The sequence below is a fragment of the Acytostelium subglobosum genome, assembly GCF_000787575.1.
Source record: "Acytostelium subglobosum LB1 DNA, scaffold: scaffold12, whole genome shotgun sequence".
NCBI lineage: Eukaryota > Evosea > Eumycetozoa > Acytosteliales > Acytosteliaceae > Acytostelium > Acytostelium subglobosum.
In genome coordinates this window covers 115703-130951 of record NW_012236521.1, presented here as the reverse complement: position 1 = coordinate 130951, position 15249 = coordinate 115703, and the positions used below count along the sequence as shown (strand labels likewise).

Here is a 15249-nt window from a genome sequence, read left to right as displayed (position 1 = left end):
ATTCAGATACTAATTGTATATCTGTTTGTGAATAACGAATGGTTGAAAGAATGAAAATGAAGGGAGGAATTTCAAGTTTGTCAAATGTGGCAACTTCAAAGTCGACTTTGACGAAACACTCTATCTTCATTCTTTCGCGAAAGTACAAACAACAACTCGAAGAAAGAGATAGAGATAAAGGATGTTTAGAGGAACAGTAGATAGAGCAGGTACAAGAGAGGGAAAGAAGACAAGTCTGAGAAAGACTGGAAAGGATAAGAAGGTTGCTTCAGCAGCGGTGGACAATGCACCAAAGACTAGGGTTGACCCGGTGCCGACGCTGATCGAGTCGACTCGTCCTCTGTCAACCTTTGACTGTGGTGCCAATCTAGTAAACAGACATCTAGAGGCCGATCAAGCAAGAGTCATACAACGTGCTATACAGTCTGGTATTGATGGAGTGGCCATCATCACCAATGACTTTGAGAAGAACGAGCAGTCACTCAACGTCTCTGAGCAATACCCAGGTGTAATCTACAGTGTCGCTGGTATCCATCCCAACAACATCAGCTCCAAGAAGATGTCTGACAAGTTGTTCCTACAACTCATTGCTCAACTCAGAGGTGTAAGTTGGTGGACTCGCTCGCTCATTCATTCATTCAATCATACTCATTCGTTCATTCAATCAATCGTTCAATCATTTAGTATGCAATCAAGCCACATTGTATCGGTATCTATGTGTAAGCATTACATTGATCAATGTCCATCCACGCCCACATGTAACAATCACTAACATGACGATGACGACTACAATAGAGGATTGGACTATGAACGTGACTATGGACTGAAGTTCCCTCAAGAGAAGTTCATGAAGGCTCAGATCAAGTTGGCAAAGGAGCTTGGATTGCCAGTGGTCATGCAGGACTTTGGAGGCGGCGAGGGTCTGCTCGAGGTGATGAAGGAGTGTCGCACTGACATTGAAAGAGGAATGATATACGTGTTCAACTCGGGCTCGGCAATGCTACAGCGTTTCATCGATCAGGATTTCTACATCAGTTTCAATGGACTCTTGTGCGAGACGTCGGACAAGGGCGACCAGATGCGCGACTTTATCACACAGGTGCCAAAGGATAGACTGCTGTTGGTGACCGACTCGCCCAACGTCACGCCACAGACCATCCCCGATCAACACATCAGATCAATGCCCAACGAACCATCAAACCTCATCTATATCGTGAACAAGGCGGCCGAGTGTCTGCAGATGACGCCCGAGGCCGTCGCAAAGCTCGTCAAGGACAATGCCAAGAAGTTCTATTCACTCAGCGGAGTGGCAGAAGCAACCACCGATCAAGCAGACGATGGATCATCATCGACAAAGACACCTCCCATCGTCGCAGCCGAGACAACAACTACAACATCAACCACAGCAACAGACTCAAAGAAGAGCAAGTCAAAGAAGAAACAGCTGCAACAGATGGATGAGGATGAGGACGACGAGGACAATGAGAGCGACAACGAAGACAATGACGAGAGCAGCAGCGAGGACGATATCGATGTGTTTGAGCGACTGGACAAGGCAGAGCTCGAGAACCTGTACTACTCGTGCAAGAAGTGTCGAACCAAGCTGTTCAAGCATGGCGACATTGTGGAGCACGAGCAAAAGGCTGCCGTCCTCGATCATACTATCGCCAAGCCAGCGACCGACAAAGGTCCAAAGAAGTGCAAATCATACTTCTTTGCTCCAACGGCCGCATCGAGTTGGCTGAAGCCACGCTCTGACAAGCAGCTGGTGTGTCCAAAGTGTGAAGTCAAGCTGGGATCATTCAACAATCTTGCCGGCGAGCAATGCTCCTGTGGCGTGGTGTTGCACGAGCTCTGCCGTATTCCAAAGAGTCGCGTGGAGGTGGTGCTGCTGGGCGAGGATGGAGAGCTGGTCGATCTGGCGCTGTTGTTGCACCTGGACGATGACGACAGTGATGATCAAGAGTCGAGGAAGCAGAAGAAGAAGCGACTGGTCAAGAAGATGGCCAAGAAGAGCAACAAGAGTAACTTTAGCAACTACAGAAACAAGGATGCTGGTGTGTCCGTTAAGAAGACCAAGCAGATACAACAACAGTTGGTTAGCTCTTTGGCAATTGAGTCAGACGAGGACTAAACGAGACCAATACATTTAAAATCGATCAATCACTTGCCTGGCTGTGTCAATCTAGTTTGGACGATAATAATGCTTATTTATTGTTATACATAACGATGATGGAAGGTCGACGGCTCATGTCTTAAGCAAAGAGCTCGTTGAGATCTACCTTGGCTGCCTTCATGTTGCACAGCTTGCTGTTGAGAACGTTGGGTTTGGCACTCTGCTTGTCTCCCATCATTGCCTGGACAGCACCAGATGCGCCAGATCTGTCCTGTACGTTGGCGGCCTTGCGCAGCTTCTGCATGTTGTAGTTGGCCACCATGTCGTTGAAGGCAACCTCTGGCTGAGGCTGCGGCTGCTTCCTCTGGTGCTGTTGCTGCTGTTGCTGCTGGGGCTGTTGAGATGGCATCCTGACATCGCTCTTCTTCTTGTGCTGATGTTGTTGCTGCTGCTGTGGCTGCTGTGGCTGCATGTACATCTGTTGTTGCTGTTGCTGCATCTGAGGCATGTACATTTGTTGTTGCTGTTGTTGCTGCTGTTGCTGCTGCTGCATTGGTGGCAAGGTATGTTGTTGTTGCAATTGTTGCTGCAATAGTTGTTGCATTTGCATCTGATATAGTCCTGCCTGCATCTGCTGTTGCTGTTGCTGTTGCTGCTGCTGTTGTGGGTACATCTGTTGCTGCTGCTGTTGCTGTTGTTGCATCTGCATTTGCATCTGTTGTGGCATTGGTGGTGCACCTGGAACTGGAGGGATCTGAGGTGGAAGACCAGCGCGCATGACTGATGACAGGGCAATGTCGGATGCGTACTTGTATCCAGCCTTGTATCCAGGGGGTGGAGGAGGTGGTGGAGGTGGGATAACACCTGGTGGGAGTGGGATGCTGGTAGGCTTGGGAGCAATGGGTGCAGGTGGTAGCACTGGAACAGCGTTGACCAGATGCTTGGGCAATGGAGGTGGAGGTGGTGGCGCGACCACCTTTGGCTTGGTGATCTCCTTAATGATGGCGACAATCTGTTGGACGTTCTTGTGGTTGACGCCAAACTCCTTCTCGCGCAGTGCTCTGGCTTCGTTGAGGATCTGCACAGCCTGCTCCAATCTGTTCATCGACTGGTACAAGCAACCAATTCTCACGAGGATCGCAGCCACGGTGTTGTGTGTTGGGCCGTAGATCTTCTTGGTGATGTTGAGTGCACGGAGCGCACACTCCTCGGCCATCTTGTAGTTCTCTTGCATCTCGTACAGAGAGATCATGTGACGCAGGATCTGCGACACTCTCGAGTGCTCCAGTCCGAGACGGCCCTCGTAGATCTTGAGAGCCATCTTGAAACAGGACTCGGCATCACTGAACTGATCCTTCTCAATGTACAGGGAGCCCAGACGGTTGATGATGCGTGCGTATGACACGTCCATGTCTCCTAGCTTCACCTCGATGATCTCCAGCGCCTTAATGAAGTACTCTTCGGCAATGTCCAGACGACGTGCCTCCTCGACAAAGTGCACAGATCCAAGACTGTAGGCAATGTCCGAGAGCAAGATTGGATAGGTCTCTGCACGTGGCTCGACGATACGCATGGCATCGTTGAGCATCTGTTTGGCCTCAGCGTGCATGTTCCTTGTGCACGACAGGGATCCGAGGAGGTTGAGTGTGGTTGCCACCTCAATGTCCTCTGCGCCACGCTCCTTGGTGTAGATGGCCAGCGCCTGACGGAACTTGGTATCAGCCAGCTCGTACTGGCACTTGGTGTGGTACATGTGGCCCATGGCACGGTCTACCTTGGCAGCTTCAATCATCTGCGAGTTGTTGGTGTAGAGCTCGCGTGCCTTGAGGTACAGAGCCTCAGAGCCATCAAACTGTGACAGCTCCTCCAAGAAGCTGGCAATGTTGAATAGCACGTCTGAGATGACCAGGCCGGAGGCCTGAGGGAACGAGCGTGCAATGAGCTGCTTGTACTCGTGTGTGGCGTTGTAGGGGATGGGGTCGTCTCTCTCTGCAGCGTTGCGAGGTGGCTTGAACTGCTTCTCCAGCGTGTTCCAGTAGCTGATGAGGTCGCCGCGGTGGCGTGGCACGTACAACTTCTCGAACATGTACAAGTTGAGCAACCAGGCCCTGAGCTCCTCCCAGTTGTTGGAGTGCACCAGCTGGTAGGGCAGCTCCTCGACCTTGCGCTCAGACAGGTCAGCGCTGCCAATGAACATCTCGGCAATGTCGGCATGAATCTCCATGCGCACCTTGTCGTTGGTGATGTACTTCTTCTCGACGGCGGCGGCAATGTCATCATTTAGGAAGGACAACAGTCCGGACGACGATGAGATGTAGGCCTCCATGAGGACAAGCAACGAGCTCCACTCGAGTGGATCGATGCCCTTCTTGGACAGGAGGGCTGTGAGAGTCTCGAGCTCGATACCACGTCGGCCTCCCCAGATGTAGCGAAGGAACTCGCGCACCAGACCTTTGCCCTTGGTGTCGTAGTCGCTCTCAATACGATCGAGGATGATCTCGTACAGCTCGGCAATGTTCTTGGCCTTGAGCAGACGGAGGATGCGCTCGTTGAGGCGTTCGTGATCGCCCAGAACACAGATGTCGTCCAGGAGCAGCTGGAGGAAACGGGGGTTGGAAGCAGTGGCCGAGTTGGCGATGAACAGCTCCTGTTGATCGGACAGCTTCTTGGCGAAGCGGTTGAGGTAGAGGCGGACCATGGACTTGCGCTCGGCCTCGGAGAGGTTGGTGAGCTGGAGCATTGTGGCACCGCGCTTCTTCATCACCTCGACGGGGCGTGTCGACGAGTTGGACGAGATGATGAACTTGACATTGGGTGGCAGGTTCCTGGGGAACCACAGCATGTCGCCAGGGTTATCACGTGAGTCCAGCTTGTTGAGGCCGTCCAGAATGATGACCACGCGGCGACCAGTGAGGGTTGGATGTGACATGATGAACGAGACAAACTCGCCAAAGTCGCCAACGATCTTGTCGACGGGTGAGTTGATGTCGGGTATCTCGGGGATCCAAGAAGTGGCCGAGGTGTCCTTGAACAGAGAGGAAGTCTCGCGAATGCTCTCACGCTCGAGCATGTTCTTGATCTCAGTCATGATCCTAACTAGTGCAGCCGAGTGCTTAGAGGATGAGGGCGTAGCTCCAATCCAGTGCGATGTGACGATGTCCTCGGGATGCTGCTCGCGGTGCTGCTTGAGCCAGTTGCAGAGGAGGGAACTCTTGCCCGAGCCACTGTCGCCGTGCACCATGAGCACGGATGACTTGGGCTTGGACAGGAAGGTGTCGATGGCCAAGAAGTTGTTCTCGTTCTTGATGTAAAGCTTGCACATGTTCTTGGCGAAGCCAGAGTGCAGGAAACGCTCCTTGGCATCGGGTGCCAGCTCGTGGCCGGCTGGGAAGCGCTTGTCAATGTACTTCTCGAGGTCCTCAGAGAGCACGTCGGCCAGGTTGGATGGACGACGGTACTCGTTGGCGCGCAGACTGTTTGTGCCGTGCTGCTTGGTGATCTCGGTCTTGAGACGGTCCAACTTCTCCTTGGAGCGTGGGCCCTCTGAGACAAAGTTGTTGCGGTCCTTGGCGCTGACCTCCTCCACGTAGTATGGGTCACGGAAGTAGAAGAGTGCGTTGGCGGCTTGGGGAACGTGGCCACCGAGGAATGCGCGGAACTCAATCTCTGTCATTGAGCAGTCACGCAGCTTGTTGACCCATGGATACTCTGCGACGGCCTTGTCCAGTGTCGATGTGAGCAGTTGCTGGGTCTTGGGGTCAGAGCGCTCCTGGGACGACCAGCCATAGCGCTCTCCGTAAAGACCGATGAGCAGGTTGCACTTGGTGAGCTCGCGGAGACACATTGAGAGTCCAGTGGCTTGCTCCACCTGGTTGTTAGTGACGCCCCAGCGCAGGTCCACGTAGGACATGATGATATCGCGCTCAATGCAGAGCTTGCGGATCTTGGGGATGACCACCTTGACGATCTGGTCGCGGTCCAGCTGCATGTCCTTGAAGGGTGATGAGATGAAGATCTTGATCTCGCGCTCCTCAAACTCCTCAGAGTTTGCGGGCTGCGCTTCTTTGCGGTCCTCGCCTGAGGACACGGACGACGCGTCATCATCATCGTCTGACTCGAACTCAAACTCGGGCTCGGACGACACGGCCAGTGGACGCCTGGTGTCTGCGGCGGGTGTGGCAGATGCGCCACTCTCTGGCATGAGGAAGAGCTGTTGTTGCTTCTCCTCTGTGAGCGAGGCGAAGCGCTGCATAAGCAACGACTCGACGGACTGGATGTTGGAGATGGCACGCTTGATGTTGGCCAGCTGAGACTTGAGGATGTAGGCTTCCTGCTCCGAGGGTGACGGCACCTTGTACAAGTTGGCGTCAAAGAAGAGGAAGGCAGTGGGGAAGCCGAATGACTTTCCATCGTTCGAGGCGGATACTGGAACGTTTCCAGCGCCACATGACAATCCATTTGGGATGGTCACCAGCACCGCGGACGACGAGTGGAACTCATAGTTTGTAGCGTATACAGTTCCGAATCTTACTCGGAATGATGGGTTTGGTGCGAAGCCTACTCCAAACACTGTGACCTGATAGCCTCCAATGTTTGATCCTGTGGGTGGGATAGTTCCAGGTTAGATTTGATTGATCAATCAGATTGGTGATATGATGATGGCGATACATTACCACTTGGAGGAACAAGTAGAGTGATCACGGGATCAGGCTCAACATTGTGATCGATGGATGATTGAATGGAGTGTGATGGAGAGGATGATGAATGTCCACCACGTGACAGATGTGACAAGGTGGTGTTGGTGTTGATATTATGATTGGAGTTTGAAAGTGATGAGGCAGACGAGGACAAAGCTAATGTCCTGCCGCCAGTTACTGGTGATAGTGTTGATGATGTGGTTGATGATGGAAGAGGTGGAGGTGCTGGAGTTGGGGATGGTGGTGCGTCTGGAACATCGATGCCATCCTTTGACAAACGCATCAGTATAGTATTGACACTGATGATTGGAATCTTATGTGTAGTGGCACTGGACAATGGATACTTATTCTCCTCAATTGCCTCTGTTGTGGCAATAACAAAGTCGACCTGGATAAGTGTGAATGTGAGTGAGTGTGTGAGTGTTTTGATCATTCAGCCAGCCTAGCCAACTCGATCGATACAATCGATGATGACGTACAGTTTTGGCAAAGCGTTTGGCAACTGTTGCCTGATGTTTCTCAAAGTATGTCTTGAATGAGTCCTTTAGATGTGAAGGTACATCACATAGATATACAGTCTTTTGTTTGAAGGATATCTTCATACTTTGTGCCTTTGATTGATTGAGTATACAGATATGTACAATGAATGATATTTAGTAATATGATATTGATTGATTGATTGATTTGAATGAATGAATGAATGAATACAAATGTTATACTAATATATATTAATAATGTTTATAAACAAACAAATATATAAACAAAACAAAAAATTAATAACAGACAGAAGTTGATGAATAGACAGATCACCACTACTATTTAAAGGACAACAAAGGGGCTGGATCATGAAATATATATTAATATCATCTTGATTTAGCTGTTTTTACATAAATTTCACTGAACCTGTTGATAAATGACTCGATTGTATAGTTTTTCAAACACACTATTCATGAACAAAACTAATACACATGGAACTAACCAAGAAATTAACACAAAGCGCGGCACAGTTTTTATACTTTGAACAAAATATCTATTTAATCGGACTTCAATATTATATTATTGAACATTTTATTCATTTGACTGAATATTGATCATGATGATATATATATATGTATATAAAAGGATAAGAATAAGAGATTAGGTTAGATCGAATAATGATGATTTAAAGGATGACTAAGGTTCTGATTATAATGATGAAGTGATTCTGGAGTGAAACAGATTGATAAATTGATTGGTCAACAATTACTTGTCGCAATGTTTGACTTGACATTGGTCGACGTCGACCATTGTTTTGACCATAAAAGGTAATGTAACCCACACTAACTCACATTCATTGTTGTCTCTTGGGAGTTCTCACCCACTCACTCACTCCATTACCCATCCATTTCACACCCATGGACATTCAATCTTTGTCCAACTTAGAAGGAAGGAAGGATGAATGGTCGCTCGTGCATACTACCCCAAGACCAATGAAACTACATCGTCGTCGTCTGAGGTATTTAGTGTAAGTCTGTTCGCGCACTGAGTTTGACTCTATTCATTGGCCTGAAGCAAGGGTGTAGTCCAAGCTAGATGGATGTGTGAGTGAGTGTTAGAAAGTGTGCGCATTATGTGTGAGTGTGAATGTGTGTTGTTAGATAATCTGACGACATCCCCACCCCATTATATGACACTCATTGAGTGACAATGAACTAACAACAAGGACTTGGACACATTCCCCCCCAACACTCTCTCTTAATTACTTACACTTTCTAACACACTCTTATTCTTTCTAACATACTCACTCACTCACTCGCCCATTCACACATACTCTTCCACTCACTCACATTGAGAAGACATAGAGAGAGAGAGTCTTTGGACTTTGGTCAGACTTAGATTTACCATTCCACCCTCTCCACGAACTTGCCTCTACATGTACATAGACATAATCCACTCTATATATCTCAAATAATCCATTTCACGACTCGAGTAACTGTTTGATCTTCATTCATTGAATATCTAACTTTTTCTACTCAAGTCCATCCACTTATCAATCAATCACATACTCAACTTTAATCATAGAGGTCCAGGTGTCAGATAGTTAGTTATGTCCATTATTTATTAGTTCCACACAGGTTGATATTATTCAAATATATATATATTCTATATTTATTGTCAATTCAATGTCATTCGAACAGCAACATTCAGAAAAGAATGATTCTAGTAGTCTACCGGTACTCATTTCAACAGAGTATCCGTCATTAGACTGTCCTGCTACGTCTCCATTGGACCTCAATTCACCATGTTCAGATGAAGGAGTACCAATATCAAATGGGGATAAACTTTATTTATCCGATGTGTTGGTGCCCTTCTCATCAACTCCAAACGCATCATCCGAGTTGAAAGGTTCAATGGTAATTATTGTTACACCATCGATAATATCCACATTGTTAATACTAATCAATATTTAATCAAGTCATCGAGAAGACGAAGTCCTAATGTGCACAAGGATCACCTGATATGTTACAAGTGTAAGACCACTACAACTCCTGAATGGAGGAAAGGACCAGATGGACCTGCAACGTAAGTATTCTCCTAATATTGAATGATTAATTGATTGCTAATCGCTTCATTGAATAGACTGTGTAATGCATGTGGACTATCATTTGCCAAGAAGCTTAAGATGGAACAAGGAAAGTCCAAGCACTCTTCGAGCATCAGCTTTTCAAACAATATCATCCCGTTCATTCATGAGAACTTCACCAATGTGCCACCTTCAACGTTCATCCCAGTGTCTCAGGACTCCCAAACACAACAACAACTACCAAATATACAAGACTCATCACAAAGCCTCACTGTACATAGCATCAAAGACGAGGTCCACACTCCAACTCAAACACCAACTCCTCCCACGAATCAAACTCCAACTCAAATTCAAACTCCAACGACAACACCAACTTCATCACAAGCTCAGACTCCAACTCCAACTCCAACCCAAACTCAGACTCCGTCTGTTCCAACTCCAATTCTTCGTCCGACTGCGGTGGCACCAATCAAATCAGAATCAAAGTCTTCATCGAGCTCACATAACAAGAAGTCTTCAAAGTCTTCCAAGAAACCAAGCAAGGACAAGTCGCACACCTTCCATCAATATACCAATGCTCAGAATAGCCATAGTTACATCCCTCCGCATACTCAAGTGGTTATCAAGCACTCCAAGTCCAAGATGAAGTCCAAGTCAAAGTCAAAGAAGAGCAAGAAGTCCAAGCACCCAGTGGTTCCCGAGATCCTGAACATGCCCTCGTCCACCATTGGTCCGGAACCTGTCGTCTGCACTCCAACACTCATATGCACGAATCCTCCACCCCTGCCTCCAAGCTTCTCAAGCAGCAGTGATCGAGCATTCAATCTCGAGAGTCTAGAGACCGTTGCAACATTGCCCACCGATGCATGCCCTGGCAGGGACTCAAGCCCAGACGATCACAACTACATCCACTATATTGATCCAATAACTTCACAGACATGTTTCTTCACCTACCCGCTAAATGGACAACAGTATACCAACGACAACAACTTTTCAATCAACTATCCACCAGTGGAGCCTACTGCCTTCCACGTCTCACAATCTTATCAAACAACACCAAGTAACCTACATTATTCATCATCATTCCAAACAACTACCTCATCACAAGGTAGTTGCTATCAACAATCGATTGACTATCAACAACAACCACCACAACAACAATGTTATCCAATTCACCAATATCCATCCTTCCATATTTCCCAAGCATCTTTACCATCGCCACCTGACACTTCATCTGATATCATTGACATGGACAATAGTTACATCCACAACAACAATATCAACAACAATGTTCAACATGGCTATGTCGACTACAACATGAACAACAACAACAACAGCTATTACTCTCATTGTGTCCAACAACAACAACAACAACCAATCATCCAACATGGATACTGTGGTGGTAATGATATCGGTTACTCGAACCAACAATACGAGTCTGGACAACACTACTACACCTATGGCAGCACGTCCTTTGGTGGTCTGCAAATGGACACCCAGAGCTGGACGACGCCAACACCTCCCTCCTACATGGACGGCGGTCATCAACCGACCAACACACCAACCATGATGTACTATCCCGAGAGCGACTTCTCGATGGATGCCTTTGCCAACAACACCTCTCAATCACCATTCCAAGTGTCACCAATAATGAATGGTGCTCCATTGTAATCCATTGCATTGCAGACAACATCAATAATACACCGGCAGACCTTGTAGTCTGCCTTGATCTTATCAATAAAGCGAGTCGAGTTGTTGGAATCAATAAGTTAGTTAATGTTATTCTCGAGAAGAATGAGCAGGATGAGACATGTACAAGTGCGCGCTTCCAATGATGTGCTTGCTCACTGGATGTTCGCTTATTTCTTTCTGCAAAGTGTTGACAATAGAAGGTATTAGAAATGAGCGAGGATAGGTCGTATGAGTGAGGTTAAGCTTAACTTACAAAGATGTAGTCGGTGCATGGTATTGACCTGGTGCTTGGTATTGACCAGGTCCTGGCGCTGGTGTTGGCGCATGGTATTGTCCAGCTGGAGACGGTGCATGATACTGTCCAGGTGTTTGGTATTGACCAGGTGCTGCTGATGGTGCAGGCGCTGGCGCATGGTATTGTCCGGGCGCGTGATACTGTCCTGGCGCTGATGGTGCTGGAGCTGGAGTTGGTGCATGGTATTGACCTGGCGCATGATATTGACCGGGCCCTTGCTGTGCGCTGGTTGGGGATGGTGCCCTGGCGCCATACTGTCCAGGTGCTGGGTTGGGTGTTTGTGACTGTTGAGGTGGGGAGTATCTGAATGGTGCTTGTTGTGGAGGTTGCGATGTTGGTCTTGGAGGCTGTCTGGTTGGTGGAGGACCATACTGTCCTGGACCAACTGGCTGTGATGGGGGTGGCGCTGTCGCTGCCGCTGCTGTGGACGCAGGCGCTGGCACTGGTTGTTGTTGTGGAGGCGAGTATCTTGATGGGGGCGCACTTGGTGGAGTGGGACGAGCGGGTGGAGGCTTCTGGAATGAGTTTGAGATGGCAGCTTGATTCTGATAGTTCTCTGGCGCCGTACCAATGATCGACTTGACGGGGTTGTAGTAGGGTGGGTTCTTCTCCAAGAGGGAAGCGTGTGATTGATGGTTGGACGAGATGGACGAGAAGAGATAGCCAATGGACAGTATGATGTTTTGAAGTGGACGATCAAAGAAGGCCTGCTTGTCTTCAAACAGCTGCGACACCTCGCACATGGCCTTGTAGTTGGTGTTGTCGTAGGACTCCTTCTTGGAGTTGTAGAGGTTCTCCTCGGTGGGCAGCTTGGTGGGGTCCTTCTGCGGCTTCTCCTTGAGCTCCTTGATCTTGTGCGCGGCCTTGTCCACGTCGGCCAACAGAGTGTCGCGCTCAGTGATCGTGTCCTTTGCAAACTTTATCTTTGCACAATACTGTTGAATCATCTCATAATTGAGCTTCTGGCTCGTGACCCAATCATTGAACGAGTGTTCCAACTGTTTGTTAACCTCTGTCGCATAAACATACAATGGATGATCATTTGTAAATGATGTCAATATATTCTTATTCAATCCAGATGGATGTATGAATGATTCTATGATTTTGTTTGTTTGTTCATTAGTTAGTCATGGTTCACATTCAATCATTCAATCAATAATTCAATCATACTCTTTAAGTTCTTGTCATTCTTGATCAAAGCATTGTAGGTATTATTAACAGAGTCTGACAATGTAGCAAACTCACGTCTTGTTGTCTCAAAGTTCTGGTCAACAGTCTTTGGTCCACTTGAAAAGGCAGACACGACCTATTATGACGTGTCATTTAATGTTAGTATCTCTAAAATATTGATCAATATATTCAATCACATACATTATTCTTCAATTTACTTAAACTCTTCATTTGTTTGTGTTGTAATATTATCTGTATCAATATCTATGTATAATCAATATTTGCTTGTACTCGAATAATTTAGTTCGAACTAAACAGGGAGTAAGTACTTATCTGTTGTTTCCCCCACAACATTGTTTTGAATTCAAATAACATTCAAGGTCTTCTAAAAATTAGACCTATTTGATGGATGTACCCCCTAATTCGTCTTGTCGATCACTTTCAAACACACATCACAAAATCAAACACACACAACAGTTTTATCACTTTTAGAGTTTTCTTTGGAATGATGGTCTTGGTTCCCTAGGCGCCCAGTGATATAACCATCATAATCTCCTTTCAATTAAGATTTATTTGTTGAACAAACAACACACACAATCATCACACCTTTATTTGATTGTTGATTCCAAAAATGGTAAACAATATATATATCAGTTATATTACAATCACACAATTGTACATTCATCTACCAACCATTCATTTATTTGTAATGATTTCACTCAATTATAATTAAAGTTCTAATCCATGTTTAAGGTTAAACAATAAGATTGATTATGGGTCGCTAAGTAAATGAATAACTTTCAAAAGTGTGGTAACGTTATTTTCCAACGGTTTGTTGTATTTTCAAACTTTGACTCACCAATTCGTCAATGAACTTGAATCCCCAAACAGATAAGATAAAGTAAATATATATATACATATAAGTAAAGATATTATTATATATATTATATATATTATATATTATATATAATAATATACTTAATAATAAACAAACAATAATGAAGAAGAAGTATAAGACCAAGTTCCCAAGAGAACGTATCAAGAAGATTATGCAAAAGGATGAAGAGATTGGAAAGATAGCATTGGCAACACCTATATTGATATGTACGTATATATTGATTGGTTGATGCATGTACTTACCAGGCATGGCATGGCATCCTAACAATCAAACAAACAAACACAGCGCAATGTCTAGAGTTATTCATGTGCGACTTGATTCAAAAGACTTGTAAGATAACACAGAGCAAGAATGGAAGAACGATGCAGGTATCTCATCTGTATGTATATGTACCCTTCACTCATTCATTCATTCAATCAATCAATCAATCAATCAATCATATCACTTACACGTCTCAATCAATCAATCAATCAATCAAACAAACAATCAAACAGAAAGACATGTATAAAACAAGAGTCAATGTTTGATTTCTTGTTGGATGTTGTTGAGAAGGTACCGGATAATGATGAAAAGTCAGAGAGGAAGGGAAAGAAGGATTTGGAAGAGGAAGAGGATGAAATGGATATGGGCGACGATGAGAGTGATAGTGATAGCGATGATAGTGATGACGATGATGATGATGACGACGACGATGCTCCTTCATCATCACGCGGTCGTGGCAAGCGTGGCAGAGGTAGTGCTGGCGGTCGAGGCAGTAGGGGCGGAGGCAGGGGACGAGGCCGAGGTGCCAAGGCAGCCCCAACATCGCCCGTCCACACATCAACTTCGTCGACTTCGACGACGACCACGACCACAACATCCACATCGAACCCATCGACACCACCTCCACCAGCAAGAAAGAAGAGAGCAGCAAACAAAGACAAAGAATCACCGGCCCTGACCTCATCAGCAGGGTCAGTGCCACCAATGATGTCTCAGATCAATCGTTCAATCGAGGGACTGGCACCCAGTCCAGCCATTCATTCAATGGCCCCAATGCAACAACTGCCACAACAACTTCAACAGCAACAGCATCAGCAGCAACAGTATCAGCAACAACAACAACAGGTTATGCCAACATCACCAGTTGCGCTTGGTAGCAGTGGTATCTTGAGTAGCTTCAACTCGTCATCCTCAATACTTCCTCCCCTTTCATCATACGCAAGCATGGTCAGCAACAACAACAACAACAACAATAGCAACGACATGCACTATCCCAAGCTCACATCATCAATCGACTTCTTCACATCAGGCACAATCTCCTCCTCGACTACACCCAACCTCCTCTCTTCTTCCTCCTCAAACAACAACAACAACAAGATGCTATTACATCTCAATCCAATTGATTCATCACCATCCACTTCATCAATGCATCTTCCAAGTCTGATGGCGACGTCGCCACTCAATCATCATCAACAACATCTTCAACATCATCACATCAAAACCGAACTGAATGGTAGCAATGGCAGTGGAATGGGCGGATCATCATCATCAACAACATCCTTACCCACCCTTGACAACAACAACGACAACAGCATCAACAGCAGCATCAAACCAAGCGCTGGCATCAGTAATAGTAGTGGTGGACTCAACTTCTTTAGCCTTCTCAACAACAATCCATCGACGCTCACCTCACTACCAAGTCTACACAGCAGCAGCAGCAGCAACAAGACGACACATCTCAATGATCTATTAAACATCAAGAAGCCGTCGACCAATGTAGAAGAGGACAACTACGACGAAGAATAGAATAAAATTTTGCAAACTGGCCTGCCTCCG

General features: G+C 46.5%; 5 protein-coding genes across 5 annotated transcripts; 3 read left to right on the top strand and 2 right to left on the bottom strand.

The window, feature by feature from the left end:
- Window positions 1-181: 181 nt before the first annotated feature.
- On the top strand, window positions 182-2134 carry SAMD00019534_063500 (hypothetical protein; the record flags this gene model as incomplete). Its single annotated transcript, XM_012898170.1, has 3 exons — window positions 182-604; window positions 685-719; window positions 796-2134. The coding sequence occupies 3 exons, from the start codon at window positions 182-184 to the stop codon at window positions 2132-2134; spliced, it is 1797 nt and encodes a 598-aa protein (XP_012753624.1).
- A 121-nt stretch (window positions 2135-2255) lies between these two features.
- SAMD00019534_063490 (hypothetical protein) lies at window positions 2256-7415 on the bottom strand (the record flags this gene model as incomplete). Its single annotated transcript, XM_012898169.1, has 3 exons — window positions 2256-6715; window positions 6790-7201; window positions 7293-7415. The coding sequence occupies 3 exons, from the start codon at window positions 7413-7415 to the stop codon at window positions 2256-2258; spliced, it is 4995 nt and encodes a 1664-aa protein (XP_012753623.1).
- A 1560-nt stretch (window positions 7416-8975) lies between these two features.
- Window positions 8976-11047, top strand: SAMD00019534_063480 (hypothetical protein; the record flags this gene model as incomplete). Its single annotated transcript, XM_012898168.1, has 3 exons — window positions 8976-9206; window positions 9269-9375; window positions 9433-11047. The coding sequence occupies 3 exons, from the start codon at window positions 8976-8978 to the stop codon at window positions 11045-11047; spliced, it is 1953 nt and encodes a 650-aa protein (XP_012753622.1).
- A 191-nt stretch (window positions 11048-11238) lies between these two features.
- On the bottom strand, window positions 11239-12764 carry SAMD00019534_063470 (hypothetical protein; the record flags this gene model as incomplete). Its single annotated transcript, XM_012898167.1, has 4 exons — window positions 11239-11245; window positions 11322-12459; window positions 12534-12669; window positions 12735-12764. Coding segments are annotated over 4 exons (1311 nt in total), but the record flags the coding sequence as incomplete, so codon positions are not given.
- Window positions 12765-13531: 767 nt separating this feature from the next.
- SAMD00019534_063460 (hypothetical protein) lies at window positions 13532-15219 on the top strand (the record flags this gene model as incomplete). The annotated part of the gene is made up of 3 exons (XM_012898166.1): window positions 13532-13637; window positions 13717-13810; window positions 13926-15219. 3 exons carry the CDS (start codon window positions 13532-13534, stop codon window positions 15217-15219), a joined length of 1494 nt encoding a protein of 497 aa, XP_012753620.1.
- Between the last annotated feature and the right edge of the window lie 30 nt (window positions 15220-15249).